At 33.2% G+C, this 20343-nt stretch overlaps 1 protein-coding gene across 19 annotated transcripts in view; it reads left to right on the top strand.

Moving 5' to 3' along the window:
- Positions 1 to 20343, top strand: part of MYCBP2 (MYC binding protein 2) — a 282485-nt gene that overhangs the window by 188765 nt on the left and 73377 nt on the right. For 4 of the 19 annotated variants that reach the window (XM_055096853.3, XM_063595814.1, XM_055096849.3 and 1 more), the window contains 5 exons: positions 9165 to 9239; positions 11852 to 12076; positions 12926 to 13058; positions 16900 to 17022; positions 19879 to 20058. In XM_055096853.3, coding sequence (XP_054952828.2) covers positions 9165 to 9239; positions 11852 to 12076; positions 12926 to 13058; positions 16900 to 17022; positions 19879 to 20058 — 736 coding nt within the window. The remainder of the gene's footprint in view (positions 1 to 9164; positions 9240 to 11851; positions 12077 to 12925; positions 13059 to 16899; positions 17023 to 19878; positions 20059 to 20343) is intronic. The other 15 variants (XM_034936812.4, XM_034936810.4, XM_055096857.3 and 12 more) reach the window with 13 other exon arrangements.

Here is a 20343-nt window from a genome sequence, read left to right as displayed (position 1 = left end):
TCCACTTGACTTTCTCCTTGATTGTCCATAATAATGTTCTCCAAAGCAGTAGTTTATATAATACAAGACAATTCTTTGGTGAAGAAAACATTGGAATTTCTATTTCTATTTATTGATCTCATTCTTTTTTATATGCTTTTGTGTATGTTTTATAATAGCACAGTGGAGACTGTATATAGACAGAGAGCAAGAAAGAGAAGGAAGATATGTGATCAAGAAGATTTAGAGTGTTGGCTTACTGCTTTACGGAGGTTAAGTTGAACAATGATACATCTATAAGTAAAATACTAAATTTTAAATCAAAAAATTACATCAATTATGTCATATTAAATTTTCCTCAGATTTATACCTGCAGTTAAAAATAAAAAGGATTTTGACCCTCTACGAAAGTGTATTTTAAAGAGATAATTATAACAACCACTTTTGTACAGTTTTTTTTCCAATATAGACTTTTTTGTTGGGCAAGGGGGAGTTGGTTTTTGTTTTTTATACAGATGGGAGAGCCAGGCGAGGTGGCTCACGCCTGTAATCCCAGCACTTTGGGAAGCCAAGGCCAGTGGATTACCTGAGGTCAGGAGACCAGCCTGGCCAACATGGTGAAACCCCGTCTCTACTAAAAATGCAAAAAATTAGCCAGGTGTGGTGGCAGGCACCTATAATCCTAGCTACTCTGGAGGCTGAAGCGGGAGAATCGCTGGAACTCAGGAGGTGGAGGTTGCAGTGATTCAAGATGGCGCCACTGCACTCCAGCCTGGGAGACAGAGCGAATCTCTGTCTCAAAAAAAAACAAAAATATAGAGATGGGGTCTCACTATGTTGCCCAGGCTGGTCTCAAACTCCTGAGCTCAAGCGATCATCTTACCTTGGACTCACAAAGTGCTGATATTACAGGCATGAGCTACCACACCTGGCCATTGTGTGTTTTATTTAAGAAAATTTTCTTAAGTCCCTAATAAAATGTTATTCCAGATTATATTATCTTTTCTACCTTCCTAGTCCAAATTTTCTCTGATTTCTTTGCTCATTTGAGGAGCTGCTTTTGGGAGAGAAAGATACTCACACAGATAAAGCAAGTCAATAAACAAAAGTAGAAAGGAAGAGCAAGAAGTACCATCTGTCACAATTCTGAATCCCACGATTTTATTTTAAAGCATTGTGTTCTGTTACTTGATGCTTTTGAACCCCATCCAAGAGACAATCTGTAGTAGACAGTCTCCTTAAGGTCAGGGAAAGAAGGGAGTAACAAAGGTTAGAGGAGCGGTAAGGAGTGGAGTGAGGCATACAGATACTTGTGGGTGGTTTTCACTGGAATGTGAGTGCGGAGGTTGTTAATGTAAACAGCTCAAGAGTGTCTGGTATTGTTAGGAAGCTAGGGTTTTTTTGGTTTCTTCATTTTAAGAGTAGTAGTGACTTGAGAGTTTTGTAAGTTAAAAGAAAGATACTAGTAGAAAAAGGGAGAAATTAAAGATATAGATGACAAGACTGAAGACTGAGAAACAGGAGGAGGAAATGGAATTAAGGGCACCTTAGAGAGCTTGCTTCTGTAAAAGAGAGGGGAATATGCATGGCAGTAGTTATGTTTTGGAGGAGGGAGGGACGAAGGGAAGAGGTTGAGGGAGACTACAAGTTCCCTTAAAATAGAAGATAGGAAAACCATCAGTTCAGAATCAAAAGAATGAGTTAAGTTAGGGGGTTGAGAAATGCAATGAATATTTGAAATATTGTTTGAAGGATTACTGGGCCACTAAAGACTCAATGAGACCACTGTATAGACCCAACTGGAATCCCCTGCCTAGTCCTTTATTGCCCTTAGTGTCTGGAATTAAAAGAGCCAAGAAAGAGCCAAGAAAGCAAATTATAGTACTAGTTGCTGAGCTGCTGTGACAGAAATAGCAATTAAGATCATCAGTTCTGGGAATGTGGACTCAGACCTAAGTTAGAAATGTGAAAGGACAAATGGAAGGTCCAAGGGATTTAGAAGATTTAATAAAATCCTAGAACAATATAGTGAATGCACTATAGTTAAAGAGTTGGAAAAATGCAGGCAATAAAGTAGAATATTTGTATTTGATATCATAGGTAGGGCACTTTAACGAATGAGATGCTCTATTACATTGCCATGGGAGGGTGGCTGAAGTGCAGTGCACGTGGAAGTCACTACAAGTGCCTAAGTCTAGGAACTAAGAAGCTAGGCAGGTGGAAGATCATCTGCATGGACTTGAAGACACACAGATGATGTGACTCACAAAGTTAAAGATAAAAACAGGCTGGGCACGGTGGCTCACGCCTATTATGCCAGCACTTTGGGAGGCCAAGGCGGGTGGATCACAAGGTTAGCAGTTCAAGATGGTGAAATCCTGTCTCTACTAAAAATACAAAAATTAGCCAGGTGTGGTGGTGGACGCCTATAGTCCCAGCTACTCAGGAGGCTGAGGCAGAGAATTGCTTGAACCCAGGAGGCAGAGGTTGCAGTGAGCTGAGATCACACCACTGCACTCCAGCCTGGGTGACAGAGTGAGACTCCGTCTCAAAAAAAAAAAGAAAAAAAAGATAAAAACAATGTGTTTACCATTGGAGGAAGGGGTCCATAAGACACAATTTAAAGTCATGGGGGGATGGGAATAGTTTGGATCAGGAAGAAACAGAGCAGTTTGGTATAAAAATGAAAGAACAGGTAGATGACATAAGGATTTATGTTTTGGGTGGTGATCAAAGATGACAGATGGGGTACAGTATGGCAAAATTAACTGGCATAGGGCTCTAAACAGATCCGGGATAAAGTTACTTCAGTACAGGTATTAACTGAGGACTCATACAGAGTCAGAGGCCTGGCATAGGCAGGGACAGGTATGATTTTCTGTAGGGACTAGGGCAGACCCCTTACCCAGTCAGTACATTTTTTTTATGAGTATCTGACTGTGCAGGGCTAAACATGATAGGACATAGAATAATGATTCCCTCTCATCTTCTCAAGGAAATAACACACCTAAATAGTTGCATCTTGCTGCCTCTTCTTTTGTATGTCTTATACATTTACTGCTGGAAAAACTATCTTTCTCCCTTCTTACTTCAGTTCATTTAAAGTAAATGAACTTTAATCATGGCTGTTAATTGTAAAACATGACTCAATAAAAAAATGAAAGCTGGGAGATATGAAATCAAATTAGAAGTATTCAAACACCGATGCTGCTAACTTAAAAAGAAGTGAAAGTACTGAAAAGTTGCCTTCAGCACTGTTTATGTCTATCTCTTCAACCTTTTCTAGTTAAAACAATTTTGTATTGACATCCATGTGTGCACCTTATTTGGATCCCAACTCAAACAAACTATAGAGAGAGGAATGGGGGCAGAGATTGGAAGTTTGAACACTGACTGAATGTTGGATGAATTATTTTTAAAAATAAGATTACTATAATTACCCATTTTAGATAATCCTTAAAGTGACCTTGTCATGCTGTCTTGTTTATTTACTCATGTTTTAGAATTCGTGTATTCATCGTTAAGTATGAACTTTAGCTCAATTTGGATCTATCAGTCTTTCTATTTAAACACCATATTTGACTGAAAAATATTCATATCCTAATTTAGTTCAAAGTGACTTTAACTGTTTTAGCACTTTAATAATGCTCTAGTTGAGAGACAAAATAGCATTAGACATTCATATTATGACTGTATCGTTTCCAAAATAATTTTTAAGTCAATGGGAAAGATAGAGCTAAATAGATGAAGGGTTCAGATCCTCTGTGAGGCATTCATTATCAATTATGTAGAACTTTTTGCCCTTTTTAGAACACTCTTTTCCTTTTTGTTTTTTTTTTTTTTGTTATTTTTGTTGTTGTTTGTTTTTTGTTTTGTTTTTTGTTTGTTTGTTTGTTTTTACAGCACCTTGCCCTGCCACCCAAGCTGGAGTTCAGTGTCACGATCTTGGCTCACTGCAACCTCCACCTCCCAGGTTCAAGCGATTCTTATGTCTCAGCCTCCCAAGTAGCTGGTATTACAGGCATACACCACCACACCCAGCTAATTTTTGTATTTTTAGTAGAGACGGGCAGGGTTTTACCATGTTGGCCAGGCTGCTCTCGAACTCCTGGCCTCAAGTGATCCACCTACCTCGGCTTCCCACAGTGCTGGGATTACAGACTGGGATTAAAGACGTGAGCCACTGCACCCGGCTGAGAACATGCTTTCCAATTTTATGTCTTAAGAGTCTTTGTTTTGTTGTCTAATTTATCTAGAATGGTTTCACTTCCATTTTTTTCTAATCTTAAGTTGTCCAGACTCAAAAATTGGTTGGTGATCTTCTCTTTATTTCCCATTTTTGCTATAGTCATTAATTCATTAATTGCTCATTTAGTAAATATTTGAGTTCTTATTCGTAGAATTCTTATTTGCATTCTTGTTAGTAATAAATACTAAGCTGGAAAGTAGGCATTGGGTGGAGATGCAGAGGGGAGGGATACAGAGTAAATAAGATGGGGTGAAGTTCTGATCCTTGGAGTACTCACCATGTAATGTGGTAGACATACCATATTCACATAATTAAATTGCATTGTGATAAGTTGTGGAATGGCTTCACTTAAGTGACATTTGAGGAGGTCTTGAAGAAAAGTTGCCAGGAAACAGTAAAGGAATTTCTAGACAGAGAATCAAATGTTCAGAGTTATGGGGACATGCTATGTATGTGAACTGATGAATAGTTGATATAGGTAAAGCAGAGAATTGAGGGTGGAAAACAGATATGTACTGGGGAGAATAGCTTTCTCTCTTCCTTCTCAGGCAGCACTTAATCTGTAGAAGTAGAGAAGGCTTACTTCTTTCTCCAGCTACCCATAATATTTGTTTTTCTTGCCTTCAGCCCATTTGTGTTTATGTACCTCTTATTTCTGTTTTTAAGCTACTTAAGGATAAGGACTCATTCAGGATCCCTTCTCACTCACATTTGTTTCTTCCTAAGCATTAAAAATTACACTTTGCTCATAGTAGGTTTTCACAGTTTGTTAATGCTTTACACATTTGTGGATGCTTAATTTTAGTTCTTTGCATTTGATATGATCATTCTGTTTAAAATAATTTCTAACATATATATGCTCCTTGCCTTAATTATCTCATTTAATCCTCATTGTGACCCTGTGATGTTAAGCATATTATAATTCTCATTTTTGCAATGAATAAAGATAGCCACTCACCCAGGATCACAAGTAGAAAGTAGTGGAGCTGGTATTGGAACACCAGTTGATATGATTCCAAAGCCCATGCATTTATGTTCCGTATGCATTAATCTAGTGGAGAGATAAGGATAAACATAGTTATAAAAGGATGAAGCAACTATAGCTGTAATAATCCTGTTACTTTGACTAGAACTGCCAAACTACAGAAAGATAAATACTTATAACCTTAATGGTTGAATGAGGATGAATACCATATGTATTGAAGATGACATGAGTTATTCTTTGATGGCATACCTGGGGAACATTGATTGATTTTAAATTAAAATTCTGAAGATGTGGAATCTACAAAATGTGAGCTAGTAGAATGTTTCAAATATCAGGGACAATGCAAGTAAAAAGATGAAAAGAGAATTTATTATGCACCTACCAAGGAAGACATTAGACTCTCTGGAATCATGAGCTTAATTTTTTGGAAAACAAGTGTACTCCTATGATAGGAGATGTTAATGGTTTGAAACTTACACACCCAATTCTTTGGGTACTCTGTCAAAAATGAGATCTTTTAACATTGTGAGGGGGGTTGAGTGGAAGAGAAAGTTTATATCAAGGGAAGTAGATGATAGACAAATGGAAGTATTCTGAGGTATCTTTATAGTTCCCATATAATCTGAATTCTTACAGAATTGAGTTTCTGTATATCTCCATGCATTTATACAGATTACTTCTTATTTTAGGCTGATGGGTGTTCACATATAGAAAGTATACTGGTTTTCCAAATTTTGGGACCTGAAAGATTTGAAGTAGAGTTGAAGAGAAAGTATCATTTGTTAATCTTGTTTGTATAGCTTCACCTGGGTTAATTGATAAAATTGGCAAATGTTTCTTGCATTTTAAATCCAATTTCATTCCTTTTTACCTAATAACATTAAATCCAATTTCATTCCTTTTTGCCTAATAACACTTAGCAGTCACAGCTTTAACATACCCCAGATTTCCTGATTTTGTTAATAGCTTTGTGTGTATGTGTATACATAACCCGTGTTTTAATCTTAATAATATTAACTTAATACAACATTAGTAAATGTGCTGTTCTTATATGGTTAAGAACAGCTTTATTTCATTCTTTAGCTTAGTGTTAAAGTTTCGTAAACAGAATGAGATTAAAACAGTTAAATTAAGATTGTAATAATATATATAGGCTATTCTTAATTTTCCTGAGTTATTTCATCATTTTGCTTTAACAATGGCAATTCTTAGCTTTGTGCTTATCTAACACAAGGAAAGATTTTTTTCTTTTATTTGCATGAGCATTTGGCATGGTTGGTCACTTATTTTCACTGTGATAATTATTCACTTGTTGGTCTCTTTTCTATGCCTTGAAAGATTATCAGCTTAGAGTTGCAATTTGGTGTTCATTAATTTAGTTAGGTTCCCAGTATGCTTTAATTTTCTAATTTTCTTGACAGAACTTTTCTGCCTTTAAAATAGTATTTGAGAATAAAATGTTATTTTATATATATGTGTGTTCGTATATACACATGCACACACAAGCTGTGCTTATAATAATCTGTGAAATTATACTATATGAAAGCTAACTTATTTTAATAGTGAGAAATTGGGGCTTTGGAGAAACTAACATTTTCCTGAATGTTCATATCTTTAGACTAAAACATTTCTAAATTTCCGAAGAACACTATTCAAGTGTGTGTGTGTGTGTGTGTGTGTGTGTGTGTGTGTGTGTTTGAGATGAAGTCTTGTTGTTGCCCAAGCTGGACTTGAACTTCTGGGCTCAAGGAGTCCTGCCTTCTCAGATTCCCACATAGCTGTGACTACAGGCATGTACTACCATGCCCAGCTATATTTTTAAATTATTTTGTAGAGACGAGGGTCTTACCCAGGCTGGTCTCGAACTCCTGGATTCAAGCAATCCTCCTGTCTCAGCCTTCTGAATAGCTACGAGAATAGGCATGCACTACTCACCCAGCTATTCAAGTATATTTTATTTTTAAACTCCAGCTTTCTGTTCATCAAATTTCTGCTTCTTGATAAATGCAGTTTTATTAGGACATTGCATTTTGAAAATAATCTTAGGGTAAACCAGTGTGGATTAAGAATTTTCTACAACTGCAGAACAAAAGCAAAAAAGTATAAAGTTTCAATTTACATGGAAGCATATACAGAATTGATTTTATTGGCAATTTATTACCACAGTTAGCAGTTAACATCATTTTAAAATATCATTGTACATGTTGTTGACTGAGAAAGCACTTATGTTTGCACATTGACTTAAAAGAGAGACATAAGCTTTAAATATTGTCAACCAGTCATCACATTGCTTCTTTATCACTAACTTTACCTGCATTACTTTTAACAATTGCCTTTCACGTTACTTTAATACTAGAATAATTTATGCTAAAAAATAGAATACCCTAAAAAAAAGTGATATTGTTTTATGTCAAAAAGTCTGTCCCACTATGCTTTGTAAGGGAGAAAAACCCATTGACCAAGTACTCTACAAATTCTTATATACGTGGATGAACCAGTATAGACATTTTCCCCCTAAAACATAGCACTTCAAAATGCTCTGCAATATGTTTTTCACTTTACCTAAAGAGAAAGGACCTTATTCACTATCCACTTTTAATTAGGGGGCAGTTGGCTTTGGTTTTGGTTTACATTTATTTGTAGGCATATTATTAGACACTTTGTTTAGAGTTTTATATGTCTTATATTTATGAATTAGTATATATTTATGTAGACGGGTGTGTACCCACATTCATCCGTACATATATATGTATATATCCATATATATATATGGATATGGAAAATATAGAACTAGAAAACAGTAAATAAAGTCTCATTATCTAAAATGAGATAATGAGAAAAGTTTCATTATCTAAAATGAGATAATGAGAAAAGTTTCATTATCTAAAATGACTTATAATTGATAGGGAATTTTGATGTTTCTTTTTTGTTGAAGTCTTAGTTGATCTTTTTTATTAACATTTTGAATGTCCTCTTTTTTGGTTCAAAATAACCGTTTATCATAATATTTACATAAGCAATAAAATTGTGCAATTGCTACTCACTAGAAAGATTTTAATTTCAAATCAGATAAATATAGATTGATAGCATGAGATAACTACGAAAATGTATATCATTTAAATTATCAGTAAAACATTTTGTGAAAATGTTGATTTTTCTAGGATAACGTTTCTGTGAATTAATTGTTCCTTAACAAAACATTTTTAGACTTTAACTTAGAGATCCTAAATGCTCTGCATTTCCTAAACTTTGAGATGGAGAAAAGTAGGCCTGTCTTTTGATAAAATTGATTACATTTTTATCTTTTGATAAAAAATTGATTGTATGTATTATTTATGTTTTTCTTATCAAATTTGTTAGTAGCATTCAGAAACATTTCCAAATGATTTTTTTCCTACTTATAGAGGGAAGGAAAATTGAAAAAAATGACTCAGACTTTTTATTTTTTACTTTTTTAGTTTTTATTTTTATTTTTGTACTTCAAAAAGTGATAAGTTCACGTAAACTACATGCCATTATTATTCATAATGATAATTGCATTTTCTATACAATCGATATCATTTCCATTTTTATTATAAAACAGCAGACTGGTTTCTGTCATAAAACAAATCTGGCTTGTATTAGAACAAATACGTCCTCATTTAAAGAATTTTAAGGTTTCTTTCTTGCATTGAGTATCTTAAGCTTTATAACAACGTCTGGCTCTTAATTTTAGTAAATGGCATGACACACTATATCCATGGAGAGCTTCTGACAAAAACTTACTTATCAGACAGAATTTCTTCGGTGTGTTGTTTACTCAGATGGCTTCAGTTTCTCTTTAGTAAAATAATATTTCCATGTTGGTGCTAGAGTACAGAAAAATGTTGTTACTGTGCACGCGTCTTCTGCAGATGATATCCTGTTCCCTTTCTTTGTTGATATTTTTCTTTCTTAAACTTTGTTGCTCAGAATATCTTTAATGCTAGCCAAGGAGTCAGGGATTTGGACGTATTTTCATGGACTTCCAAAGCTTTTTTCCCCCAGGTGAGTTAACTGTAAGGAACAATAATATTTTATTCAGGTATTTCAGCATGTATAACAAATTTTGTGTCTTTAAAACCTTTGCTTAAGATTAATAAAACCTTTTAACCAAAAAAAGATCTATATGAAGTGCTGCAATTGAGTTTTCTAACTCCTGCCAAAAAGAATGTATTATTAGTTTAAGTGATACTTCCACATGACTTCAAATTTGCTATATTTAGTTTTATGAGTAGCTTTTCCAATGACTATATCTAAGATTAGTGTTTTCACAACTAACTTATTTAGGTGACAGTGTCCTGGCCTTATGGCTCTTTTATTTTTTCTACTGCCAACACTTTCACATTCCCTCTTTGAATGTTCATCTGAGAATGGGATGGGAATGGAGGGAGAAAATAATAATATTGAAATTCATGAATTTAATATGCTGGTACCTGGGTCTTACATTTCTGTATTGAATAAAGCATGTATTTTACTATTGCTTGAGCATGATAGGCACAGTTCTATGACTTTATGTCTGTCAGTGTTTTATACTGTTTAGCACAAGAATTGGATAAACTTTGTTTTATACTTATTAATATAGTTTTATTACCTTTTCAATAAAATGTTATTTTAAATTTTTAACAAGTTTTCATAATTGCCTTTCAGTGACTAGTTTGCAATTATAATTAGTTGTGCCAAGGCTTAACTCCCAGTGTTACCCTGAATGATCAAAAGTTAGAATTATTGTTATAATTAATTAAATGCACTAGGAATATTATTAAATACCAGTGAAGTTGGGTTTTTTTGCTAAATCTATGGATATTTGCTTTTTTATTTTGCCATGTAATTTTTAAGAATCCGTTGTGAGTAGGATTAAAACTTGCCCCTTCCAACTATGAAATGGCATGATGTATTTATTTATTAACCATTTACAAACAGACATTTTAAAATGTTTACAGAAAATCTTGTGAGTGTAATAGCAAGTACTATGTAAAGTTTAGACCTGTGTTACTCTCAATTTTTATCTTGAGGGCTCTCTGTGTATTCATGTGGGTTTGCATATATATAAATTCTTACAAATATATATGATGAGTATATAAAATGCGTATTTTACATTTATTTTCGGTTGTAAATCTAAGCTTTTTGAGTGTTTAAAATTCTCATTTCCATTAAATTTCCAATATGTAACCAAAGAATATTGGTAAATAAAATATAATTACAGTAAATGTAAATTAATTTTTCTTAGTACATATTTGTATAAGTAAAAATTGGTTATTCATCACTACAGTGAGATTCACAAAATATTATGTGAAAGTTAATGGTGACTTTAACATTTTCCCTGACCAGTCATGTATGGAATTAACAAAGTAGCAGGTATACAGAATTCTTGAATCTACATATTTTTAAACCTGAGGATTCTATTTTTAATATTCTACTGTGTTACTGTGTATATGAACATGTATACATATCTCTTCATTATGAGGCTACTGGTAGGGATAGAACTATTTAATACAATTTTATCTTGCATAATGTTAGTTTTTAAATTTTTATTCTATTTATAACATTATTAAATATCAGTTTTAACCTAATGTTTGCATGTGTGTCTCTTTATGGTTATCTGTTACTCTATGTGAATATGAAATAAATTATAGAGTTCATATTACTGTATTTAAAAATGCAGTTTTAAATCTCTTTTAAAGGAGTAATGATGACAATGAGAACACCCAGTGTGGACCCTTTATTTACATTTAGTTGGGAAAAAGAGAAAATATGGAAAGGTTATTATTTCTCTTTATTACATTCACATAGGAAACAATTTTATCACAGCATTACAATTTAACAGAAAATTTAGGGAAGGTTCTTTCATTTTAGAAGTGACTCTTTTCAATAATAAATTTACGTTATATTTACTTAAATCCATGTTTAATTTCTCCTTTCTACTAAAAATATAGTCTGTTTTTCTGTTACCAGCATTAATGTATCACTGCATAGTAATGGCTTAACAAATCTAGCAAGACGTTTTTATTTGTACAATATTAGAGAGTATAAGTTGTTAAAATATTGTAAGCATCAATATTTCATTCATAACTAACAAATAGCAAGATATAGCTATATTTTTAATGCATATTTTTCATCATCTCTGCTTATGGATCAGTTTTCAGATTCTTCATACCTGTTTTCTCTATTTATAAATAATTATTTCAACATGGGAAGAAATGAATATTTAAACTTTTTTTACCCATAACAATATACAGTAATGCAGTAATAATGATTCAAAATTATTCCCTTGTGGTTCACATAGTATAGTATTTTTATTTTTCCTACTTTAAATATTGCATTAAAGATAAAAGTAAAATCAAGGATGATTATATTTCTCAAATTGTGGTGGGCAGAAGCCAGAGGTCGACTGGTTTCCTGCTATATTTTCTTGCCTTCAACTTTATTTTAAATAGCATTGTTGAAAAACTGAGATTCTTTAATTAGTGCTAATGACTAATTCTTCAGTTATCTTTAGTTATGTGTTTTTTTTATATTGACAGTACTATAGACTTGCTATAAAAGCTATTAATAGGAAGGCTTTGAAAGTGATAATAGATTGTATTTTGTTTATTTTTCTTTCCTATTCAAATTTTCAGGAATCTAAAACTAATACTGATGACTTTTTCAAAGACATAAACTCCTGCTGCCCACAGGAAGCAACAATGCAAGAACAAGATATGCCATTCTTGCGAGGAGGGCCAGGCATGTACAAGGTAGTGAAGACGGGACCTTCAGGTCACAACATCAGAAGCTGCCCTAACCTTAGAGGTATCCCAATTGGAATGTTAGTTCTGGGAAACAAAGTCAAAGCAGTGGGAGAGGTATGGATTCTTGTAGCTTCATGACTTCTAAGATACTCATTTTTAATGTAATACAACCAAAGCATCTCTTCTAAAGGTTGCCATTTCTACCACAGGTTTTTCAATGTTAATGTATTTTATCTTTACTTGTATTGCAAATACATAATTTTTCTGTGCTTCTGTCTAATGATTTGCATAATTATCCTTGTGTAAACAATATATTAACAAATGATTTGTATTGTATATATAAATGTTTGGTATTTGCACATATTTTTTCATTATTACAAATGTACTATACCATCATGGATTATCATCACTTAAAACATTCTATGTGATCGGTATGGAGATGTGGTCATATGCAAAAGGTTTCATTTCTTTGTTCCCATTCATAGGTCTCACTGAAGTCCTGAGCAAATAAAATTACTCTTTAGGCTACTGTGGCATTTGCCTCAGCTGATAAGCTTGAAGATGTAGTGTGTCATGCTATTTCTCAGTAAGGGTCATTTTCAAGTTACACTATGGATACTCTCAACCTAAATAATAGCAAGTCGGCTGTGTTAGGACATTTTAGATGCAGAAAAAAGAAAATGAGCCATGTGTTCTTGGGTAATTCTTAAAATTATTTAGGTGTTATCTTTGTGCTTTGAAAGTTATTATTTTAACCAAATTCATAAATAAGCAGTATTTTACAGAACTTTTTATTGACTTCTGTCTTACCTCAGGCTGTGGCCTTAATTTCAGAAACTAATTTCTTAGTAGAAATGTATTGGAATGATTACACTATTCAGACACGTAAGATTTTTACTGGTTTTCAGACTGAGTTCCCTGAAAGAATCAAGCCAATCAATCATGCTTTTTGTTATGTACCAGGTAACCAATTCTGAAGGGACATGGGTGCAACTGGATCAGAACAGCATGGTAGAGTTCTGTGAGAGTGATGAAGGAGAGGCATGGTCCTTAGCTAGAGACAGAGGCGGAAACCAGTACCTCCGACATGAAGATGGCAAGTTGGCTTAAATTTGTGATTTATTCCAATTAAGCTTTCAAATACAGAAGTTTAATGCCTATTGTATTGCTTTTGTTTTAAAGAGTTTTGTGTGTGTTTGCTTTTTAACAAGCAAAACTAAAAGTTAAAAAATCTTGCAACTGTTAAAATTGGTTTGTAAAATACGTGAGTACTTAATGCACATTAAAGAAGAAAATTAAAAGAAAATTCGAAACATATAGACTCATCTTTATAAAACAGGCTTTTAATTTCATTAATATAAATTTCTATACCTCTTTCTTCTGTACCAGTCCAGGACTGAACGTTCTATCCCTTCTATAATAAAATGAAAGTTCGGTATTCCAACTACCAATCTCAGTACTTCTCCCAGGCAACTTCATTTGATTGCATTTTGTCTTAGGGAAAGAGCATTGAATAAATGCATAGTGTCTTTAGGGTTTCCTGTTGTTAGATTTTCAACTTTAAATTTTATTTTACCTTTTTCAACATGGCTATCACTTAATAAAATATATTCCTTTTTGTCCCCCTCTCTTTGATATCTTGGTGGCAAAAATTTGTTCTTCGAAGTTGAGACCACATTATCACTTGTGTGATGCTTTAACTGATCACAACAGAGCAAAGAATTTCTTGTGTTCCTAAAGAATTGTGCTCACCACTAGAACAATAGTGTCATAGTGAAGTTCATGTTTATTTCTTCATACCCAGTTATGAGTCCCTTGTGGACAGGCACATGGTTTTTATCTTTGCATTCCTAGTTCTGAAACAGTTTTGACACATACTAGTTGCTCATGAAGTTTTGTAATACAACTTGAATTATAAAAATAATAGCACATCAAAATAAGTATGTAAGCAAACATGGACTTGTCTGCCAAATCCCAAAATTTATAGGATGAAGTTAGGTAAATAAGAGAACATGCATCTTTATTCAAAAGATAATAAATTTATAATACTTATTATTCCAAGAGGCAATTTGGCCATAAATATGGATTCAGAAAAGGTTTGAAATTTGCAATAATGATGGAGTATCTTTGGAGATATCTCCCTTTTTCCCCCCACAACACACCTTTGAGGTAGGTGATATAATCTTAAATTTATAGGTAGGAAACTCAAGCTGTAGAATTTGAACTAATGTGTCTATGGTTGTACAGCTGGTGACATAGCAGATGTAAGACTTCAGCCAGAATCTTCATTCGTGTTTTAAATGCTGTACTCATTACACCATGCTGTACACATTGAGCACAACTTGAGAACCTACCTCCTCTCCTTGTTTTTCCCAGATAGACTTTTTTTAGTCTAAGATGATATGGTCATAAAATAATGTCCTGAAACAGTAGAACTATTCATTTGAAAAAGATAAGGGTTCCGCTTGATGTAAATCAGACATTTACTAAATGACTTTTTCACTTACTATGTGGTTATTATATATTGCTGTATATTTACTACATATTCATTAATTTTTAAACATTTTTCTTTATATAGGAATATTCAGATATAAATGAAAATACCTAAGGGGAGATCAGCTTTATTTAAGATAAGTTAAATATGAGAACAGCTTAGGTGACTTCTAAAGGACTTTTCTAGCTTAATCCTTAATAATTTTTTAACTGGCAGTACAAAAAATATGTAAGAGTGGATTCTGAAGCAGGACTGCCAGGGTACTGATCCCAGCTGTACAACTTTTTACTCATGTGACCTTGACCAAGTTAACCTAATATCTCTGTGCCTCAGTTTTCCCATTTATAAAATGACCTTATAGGTCATAACCACATAAATTTGATATGAAGACTAAATGAGCAAATAACAGATAAAGCTAATGGATGGTAAGTTAGGTCTTATTGTTAAAATGCAAAATGCCTTCCATGCTAAGGATCAAGTTTTAACCTGGGAAATTTTATTCTTATAAACTTAGAAGATAGAAGCTTCTTTCAAGATAAAATGCCTCTTAAATTAGAGTATCATTTAAGAAAAGTTTAAATTTTTCTCTGTAATTAGTTAATCATCTTTTACTCTTGATGTATAGATACAGACATAAATATGGATATTTGGTGATCATGTGAATCTTACTATTTTAATATAAAACCTGGAGTGATAAGGAAAGAAATGATATGAAGTTAGTGCCTTTAAATCACTAAGATTAGTTGATGTGCTGCCCAAATAGTCTGTTCATTGGTGATAATATTTAATATGGAAGTACAAAGATTTGGCACTATGGTAATTTATATGAAGTCGTGTGAGTAAAACAAAAGCTTTCCTCTTTGTAAAAATTCTCTATTGGTCTTTGAAATCTGTAGTAGGCAAAGTTACTGCTGTGGTAAAAACAGACTTCACTCTGGGCGCTAGACCATTCTTAGTTTAGAGAGGAAGCAGTGCTATCTTTTCCGTTCAGTTTACTGTTCATGGGTGTTTTTCTGAAGAAACATTCTACTGCTGAAATATTGCATGCTGAAGAGTATTGCCTAAGGGAAGTGCTAAGATTGGTTTTTTAAATCAAGTCTACAAATGCTGGTAAAGGGATAGATTATACAGTACCACTGGTTTAGCAGAATTGCAATTTACAGGTAGGAAGGAAACACTCTACCACACCCTGTCTGTAGTTCCCTGTTCTGTTTAAAGGACTATTGACTTTTTTTTTTTTTTTTTTTTTTTTTTTGAGATGGAGTCTCGCTCTGTCACCCAGGCTGGGGTGCAGTGGCGCGATCTCGGCTCACTGCAAGCTCCGCCTCCCAGGTTCACGCCATTCTCCTGCCTCAGCCTCTCTGAGTAGCTGGGACTACAGGCGCCGGCCACCACGCCTGGCTAATTTTTTGTATTTTTAGTACAGAAGGGGTTTCACCGTGGTCTCGATCTCCTGACCTCGTGATCCGCCCGCCTTGGCCTCCCAAAGTGCTGGGATTACAAGCGTAAGCCACCGCGCCCGGCCAAGGACTACTGACTTTTAAAAAAGATATTTAAGATACTTAAAGATATTTTAAAAATAAGATATTTAAAAATATACTTGAATTATTTTATTTTTCATAAGGTTATTTTAATGGAATAAATACCTTTTTCCCCCCAATTTTACTTGACAGACTTTATTTTGCCTTTTTTGGCTGGCATTAATATGGATATTTACTAAGGTATTGTTTTATATCAGACAGAGTCTTGGAGCCAGTTGATTGTTCATAGGGGATTAATTTAGTTTGCATATTTTATAGGTCACATCTTGCCATTTGTAAATGGATAAAACATTTGCCATTTTCTGCTTGAAATAAGAATTCTGATACATTTATAGACTCTGATTATGTAACATGGTTTATTATTATCCTTCTATTTGGGAAAAATATGTGATAAAATAAGTTAAAAGTTAAGTTTTCCATAATTTTCACCTTCATAACTTAGAACAGTTAACAAATGAAAATTCCTTTTGGTACTAGATACTTAGTTTTTTTCTCTATTCTAATACTAATATGCAAAATACTTTTATTTCTGGTTTATAGGTTATCCATTTTGTTTTGCAAAATACTCTTGTATAAATTTGTTGCAAATACAAAGAGTTCCTTGTCCAGAAATATTAGTATGCATTCAGTAATGTATCCTGCCACAATAAAAGTAAATTGGCTTCATAAGAGCATATCTCATTTCTAAATTTCACTGTGTATTTGATAAATAAAAACAAAGATTTGTCAGGTGCTTTGTTAATGTTAAGATGACCTGACTGGTATTTAAATTGATCAAATCTAGATGTGAGCTTATTTTAAAATCTAACCATCATAAAATCTTTTGCAATTTTCTCTCTTTGTTGTATGAATAGGGAATAGCACGTAAGAAACTAATGTTACAGCTGTGGCTTTTATTGTAGAACAAGTTCTTCTGGATCAGAATTCTCAAACTCCTCCTCCAAGCCCTTTCTCAGTGCAAGCTTTTAATAAAGGGGCAAGTTGCAGTGCCCAAGGATTTGATTATGGACTGGGAAATAGCAAAGGTAGGTATTTAAAAGTAAGTCTTTTACTTACCTAACTTCAATATTTTTTATTACCTTCTCTTTTATACACTTTTTATTTGTGTTCACCCAGAAATCTTTATTAAATTAAAATTTGTTCATGGAAAGCTAATAAAAAATATTTACAAAGGTGTTCTTTTCATAGTATTGTTTTTTGTTGTTGTTTTTTGTTTTTAACCAGTTTTGGCTTAAGTTTATGAGAGTGCTTGCTTATTTTTTTTCTATTTAAAAAACACTCATTTTGATTTCATATCCTAAAGATTCTATTTCACTAAATCTAGTAAAATTTGATTTTTATCATCCACTTATTAGGATGGTAATGTTAATGAGAAACAGAGAACTTGCTCAAATGATCCATTTAAAATCAAACTATTACTACTAAATAATATTTTTAAGTAATATTACACATGAGCTTTATAAAATTTATGTGGTTTTGAATTTCTAACCCAGTAATCTTAGTTAATTTAGAATTATGTGAAATGATATGCTTGGTTTTAATATCTATAATAAAACCAGAAAGTTGTAAAAAGAAAAAAACCCTAAGCCATATGAATATAATATATATACAGCTGTTTTGGCTGCATTAATGGGAGAGACCAGCATCATGGACTGTCCAAACAATAGTTAATTTTGAAACAATTTATGCTGGAGGTTCATTAGAAATTGCATTTTTATGTGAATTCACACACTCTTGTTCTTTCCTATGTACCTGATCTAGACTCCTTCAAAATCAGCCCTATTGTCCACAGGTAACATACAGCTGGGTCATGAGTAAAAGGGAGCAGATAGCTTACGTGGAAATAATTTTACTTTAATTTTATTTAAATTAATTCACAGGACTTGATTCCAAGGGGCAAATACAGTGTCATTATACCTGACTTGAAGAACAAGTGAAAAAATAAAACAGTGAACAAAATGTATAAGGAATATTCCATTTAAAATAAAACTACTTCTATTGAATAGCTTCATTACTTTCCACAAAGTATTTTTATGAAGGAAACCTAGCCACAAGATTTTTTTTTACTCCCTTGGACTAGCCTATCTCATAGGATTGGGTATCATCTGCTCGCTTACTTCGGGTACCTGATTTCCATTAATTTAAGCTAGATCTTTGTACTTACATAGTGTAAATGCTTGGTGGTGTTTTCTTTATGTCCCTTTCTCTTTACCTTTGTCAACTCTTAAAATCTCAGCATTTGCTTACCGCTACTATATCTCTATATAGTAATGTTTTAAAGCCTTGTTTAACACAAATTGTATGCTTTCAGTCTTTAAACTGTCTGTCATTGTACTAATAGCTATCACAGTAAATCAGTCATTATAATTTATTAAAATATCATTAAAATAAATATAAATGTTTAAGAGACACAAACATTGCCGAGAAAATTTGTTATTATGTACAAATAATAAAGTATTACTTTTTAAACATGAGATTTTGTGAATATCGTTCAAAAATAGCATGCACCATGCCAGGCATAGTGGCTCATGCCTATAGTCCCAGCTACCTGGGAAGCTGAGGCAGCAGGATCACTTGAGGCCAGGAGTTTAAGGATGTAGTCTGCTATAGTCGTGCCTGTGAATAGCCACACGCTCCATCCTGGGCAACAGAACAGGATCCTGTTTCCTTAAAAAAATATTAATAATAAGCCTGCTCTTGTTAACAAGCTTTTAAAATATTTAGATGGAGCAAAGAAATAATAAGAAACTTAAACTTGATGAAATATATCTAACTTTATTGTCTGTAACAGTAGTTCCCATTTTAACTCTTAATACTGTCCAAGATCGAGGAGCTGTTTTTTGTAAGTTTTTTTTCTTAAAACAGTATTTTAGAAAATTCTTCATGATCTCTAAATTTTTTCCTATAATCTACAGCATTTATTTATTATTTCAAAAAAAGATATATGGCTCGTGTACACAGTTCTTTCCACATAAATCTATCCCGTGTAGGTACTTCAGTTGAAATTTTCACATATGAAACTTTATTATATTTCAGAAATATGACTAGAAAGATACTATTTTCCAGTTTCTGCATCACCTAGTCTGGATGTAGTTCCCTCTCCCCACCTCCAGCATCATTTAAACTATTTAATGTATACTCACAAATAAGGAGTTATTATCCATCACATTATTTCATTATCTTAAAAAAAATTTTTGTAAAACCTTTTGGTACAAGGAAAAATGTTAGAATCGATATTTTAGATACTATTCAAATTAGGTAGCTCATAATCCTTTTTGTCATATAGGACTTACAGATTTTTAAATTATTCATCTAAGCAAAATATTTCATGCTTTTAAAGTAGAATTTCTTTGGCAGTAACAACTTAAAAAAGAAAGTATTAATTTATAACTATAATGTAAACACATTGCTATGTTAATAACATACTTTGCCCCATTCTGCTTTTTGAAGAAAAACTGTTAATTGCTTATTTTCTGCATGAAATATACTGCCGATGAGGCAGGGTGGTATTAGTCATTGTTGGGAACTATGGAAAAGGCATCATTTACTTAAATCTTCATTTATATATGTTCAATATTGAAGCAATTTATCACTGATTCTTCATAGAGTCTTCGTTCTCCCATACATAATGAGAGATGTTATATATGAATTTAAATGGATTTGTTTTTATAGGTGGGCTTCTATATAAGATTTGGTGGGGCGCTTCCACTAAAAAAAAAAAAGCTTGCAAAATTCGGTCCCTAATCTGAGGATGATTAACAGTCACCAATTTTCACTCATTTCTGAATTGGCATGGTTTTATTTAGTGTTCAACTCTATCTGAATGTCATAAAGCACCATTTACTTTGCCATTTTGGATGTTAATGAATAACGAGTTGTAGTTTTGACTGTTTTACCCACTGCAGGTGACCAACTGAGTGCCATATTGAATTCCATTCAGTCACGACCCAATCTCCCAGCTCCTTCCATCTTTGATCAAGCTGCAAAACCTCCCTCTTCCCTAGTACACAGCCCATTTGTGTTCGGACAGCCCCTTTCCTTCCAGCAGCCTCAGCTTCAGAGTAAGTCTGTCAGCCTTACCTGCCTCATCAAGCATTTCTGAAGCTTTGTTCTGAGTTACTTATCAGTTACTAATTAGTTATCAACTCACCTGACTGGTTTTTTTTAATTAGGATGTTATCCCCTCCCACATTTTTGAAATATCTAAGCTATTCTGAGCTAAGACATTCTGCAGCTAAGACATTTAAAGTTGATTTAAAGTTCATATGCATGACTATGGTAAGCATCACATACAGGGACAACTTTCAGTGGATTTTTCTTACTTCAAGATGTCCCAAAAGGATAAA

This window comes from Pan paniscus, chromosome 14 (genome assembly GCF_029289425.2).
Source record: "Pan paniscus chromosome 14, NHGRI_mPanPan1-v2.0_pri, whole genome shotgun sequence".
NCBI lineage: Eukaryota > Metazoa > Chordata > Mammalia > Primates > Hominidae > Pan > Pan paniscus.
The sequence above is the reverse complement of the archived record's forward strand: the minus strand, read 5'-3'. Positions and strand labels throughout refer to the sequence as shown.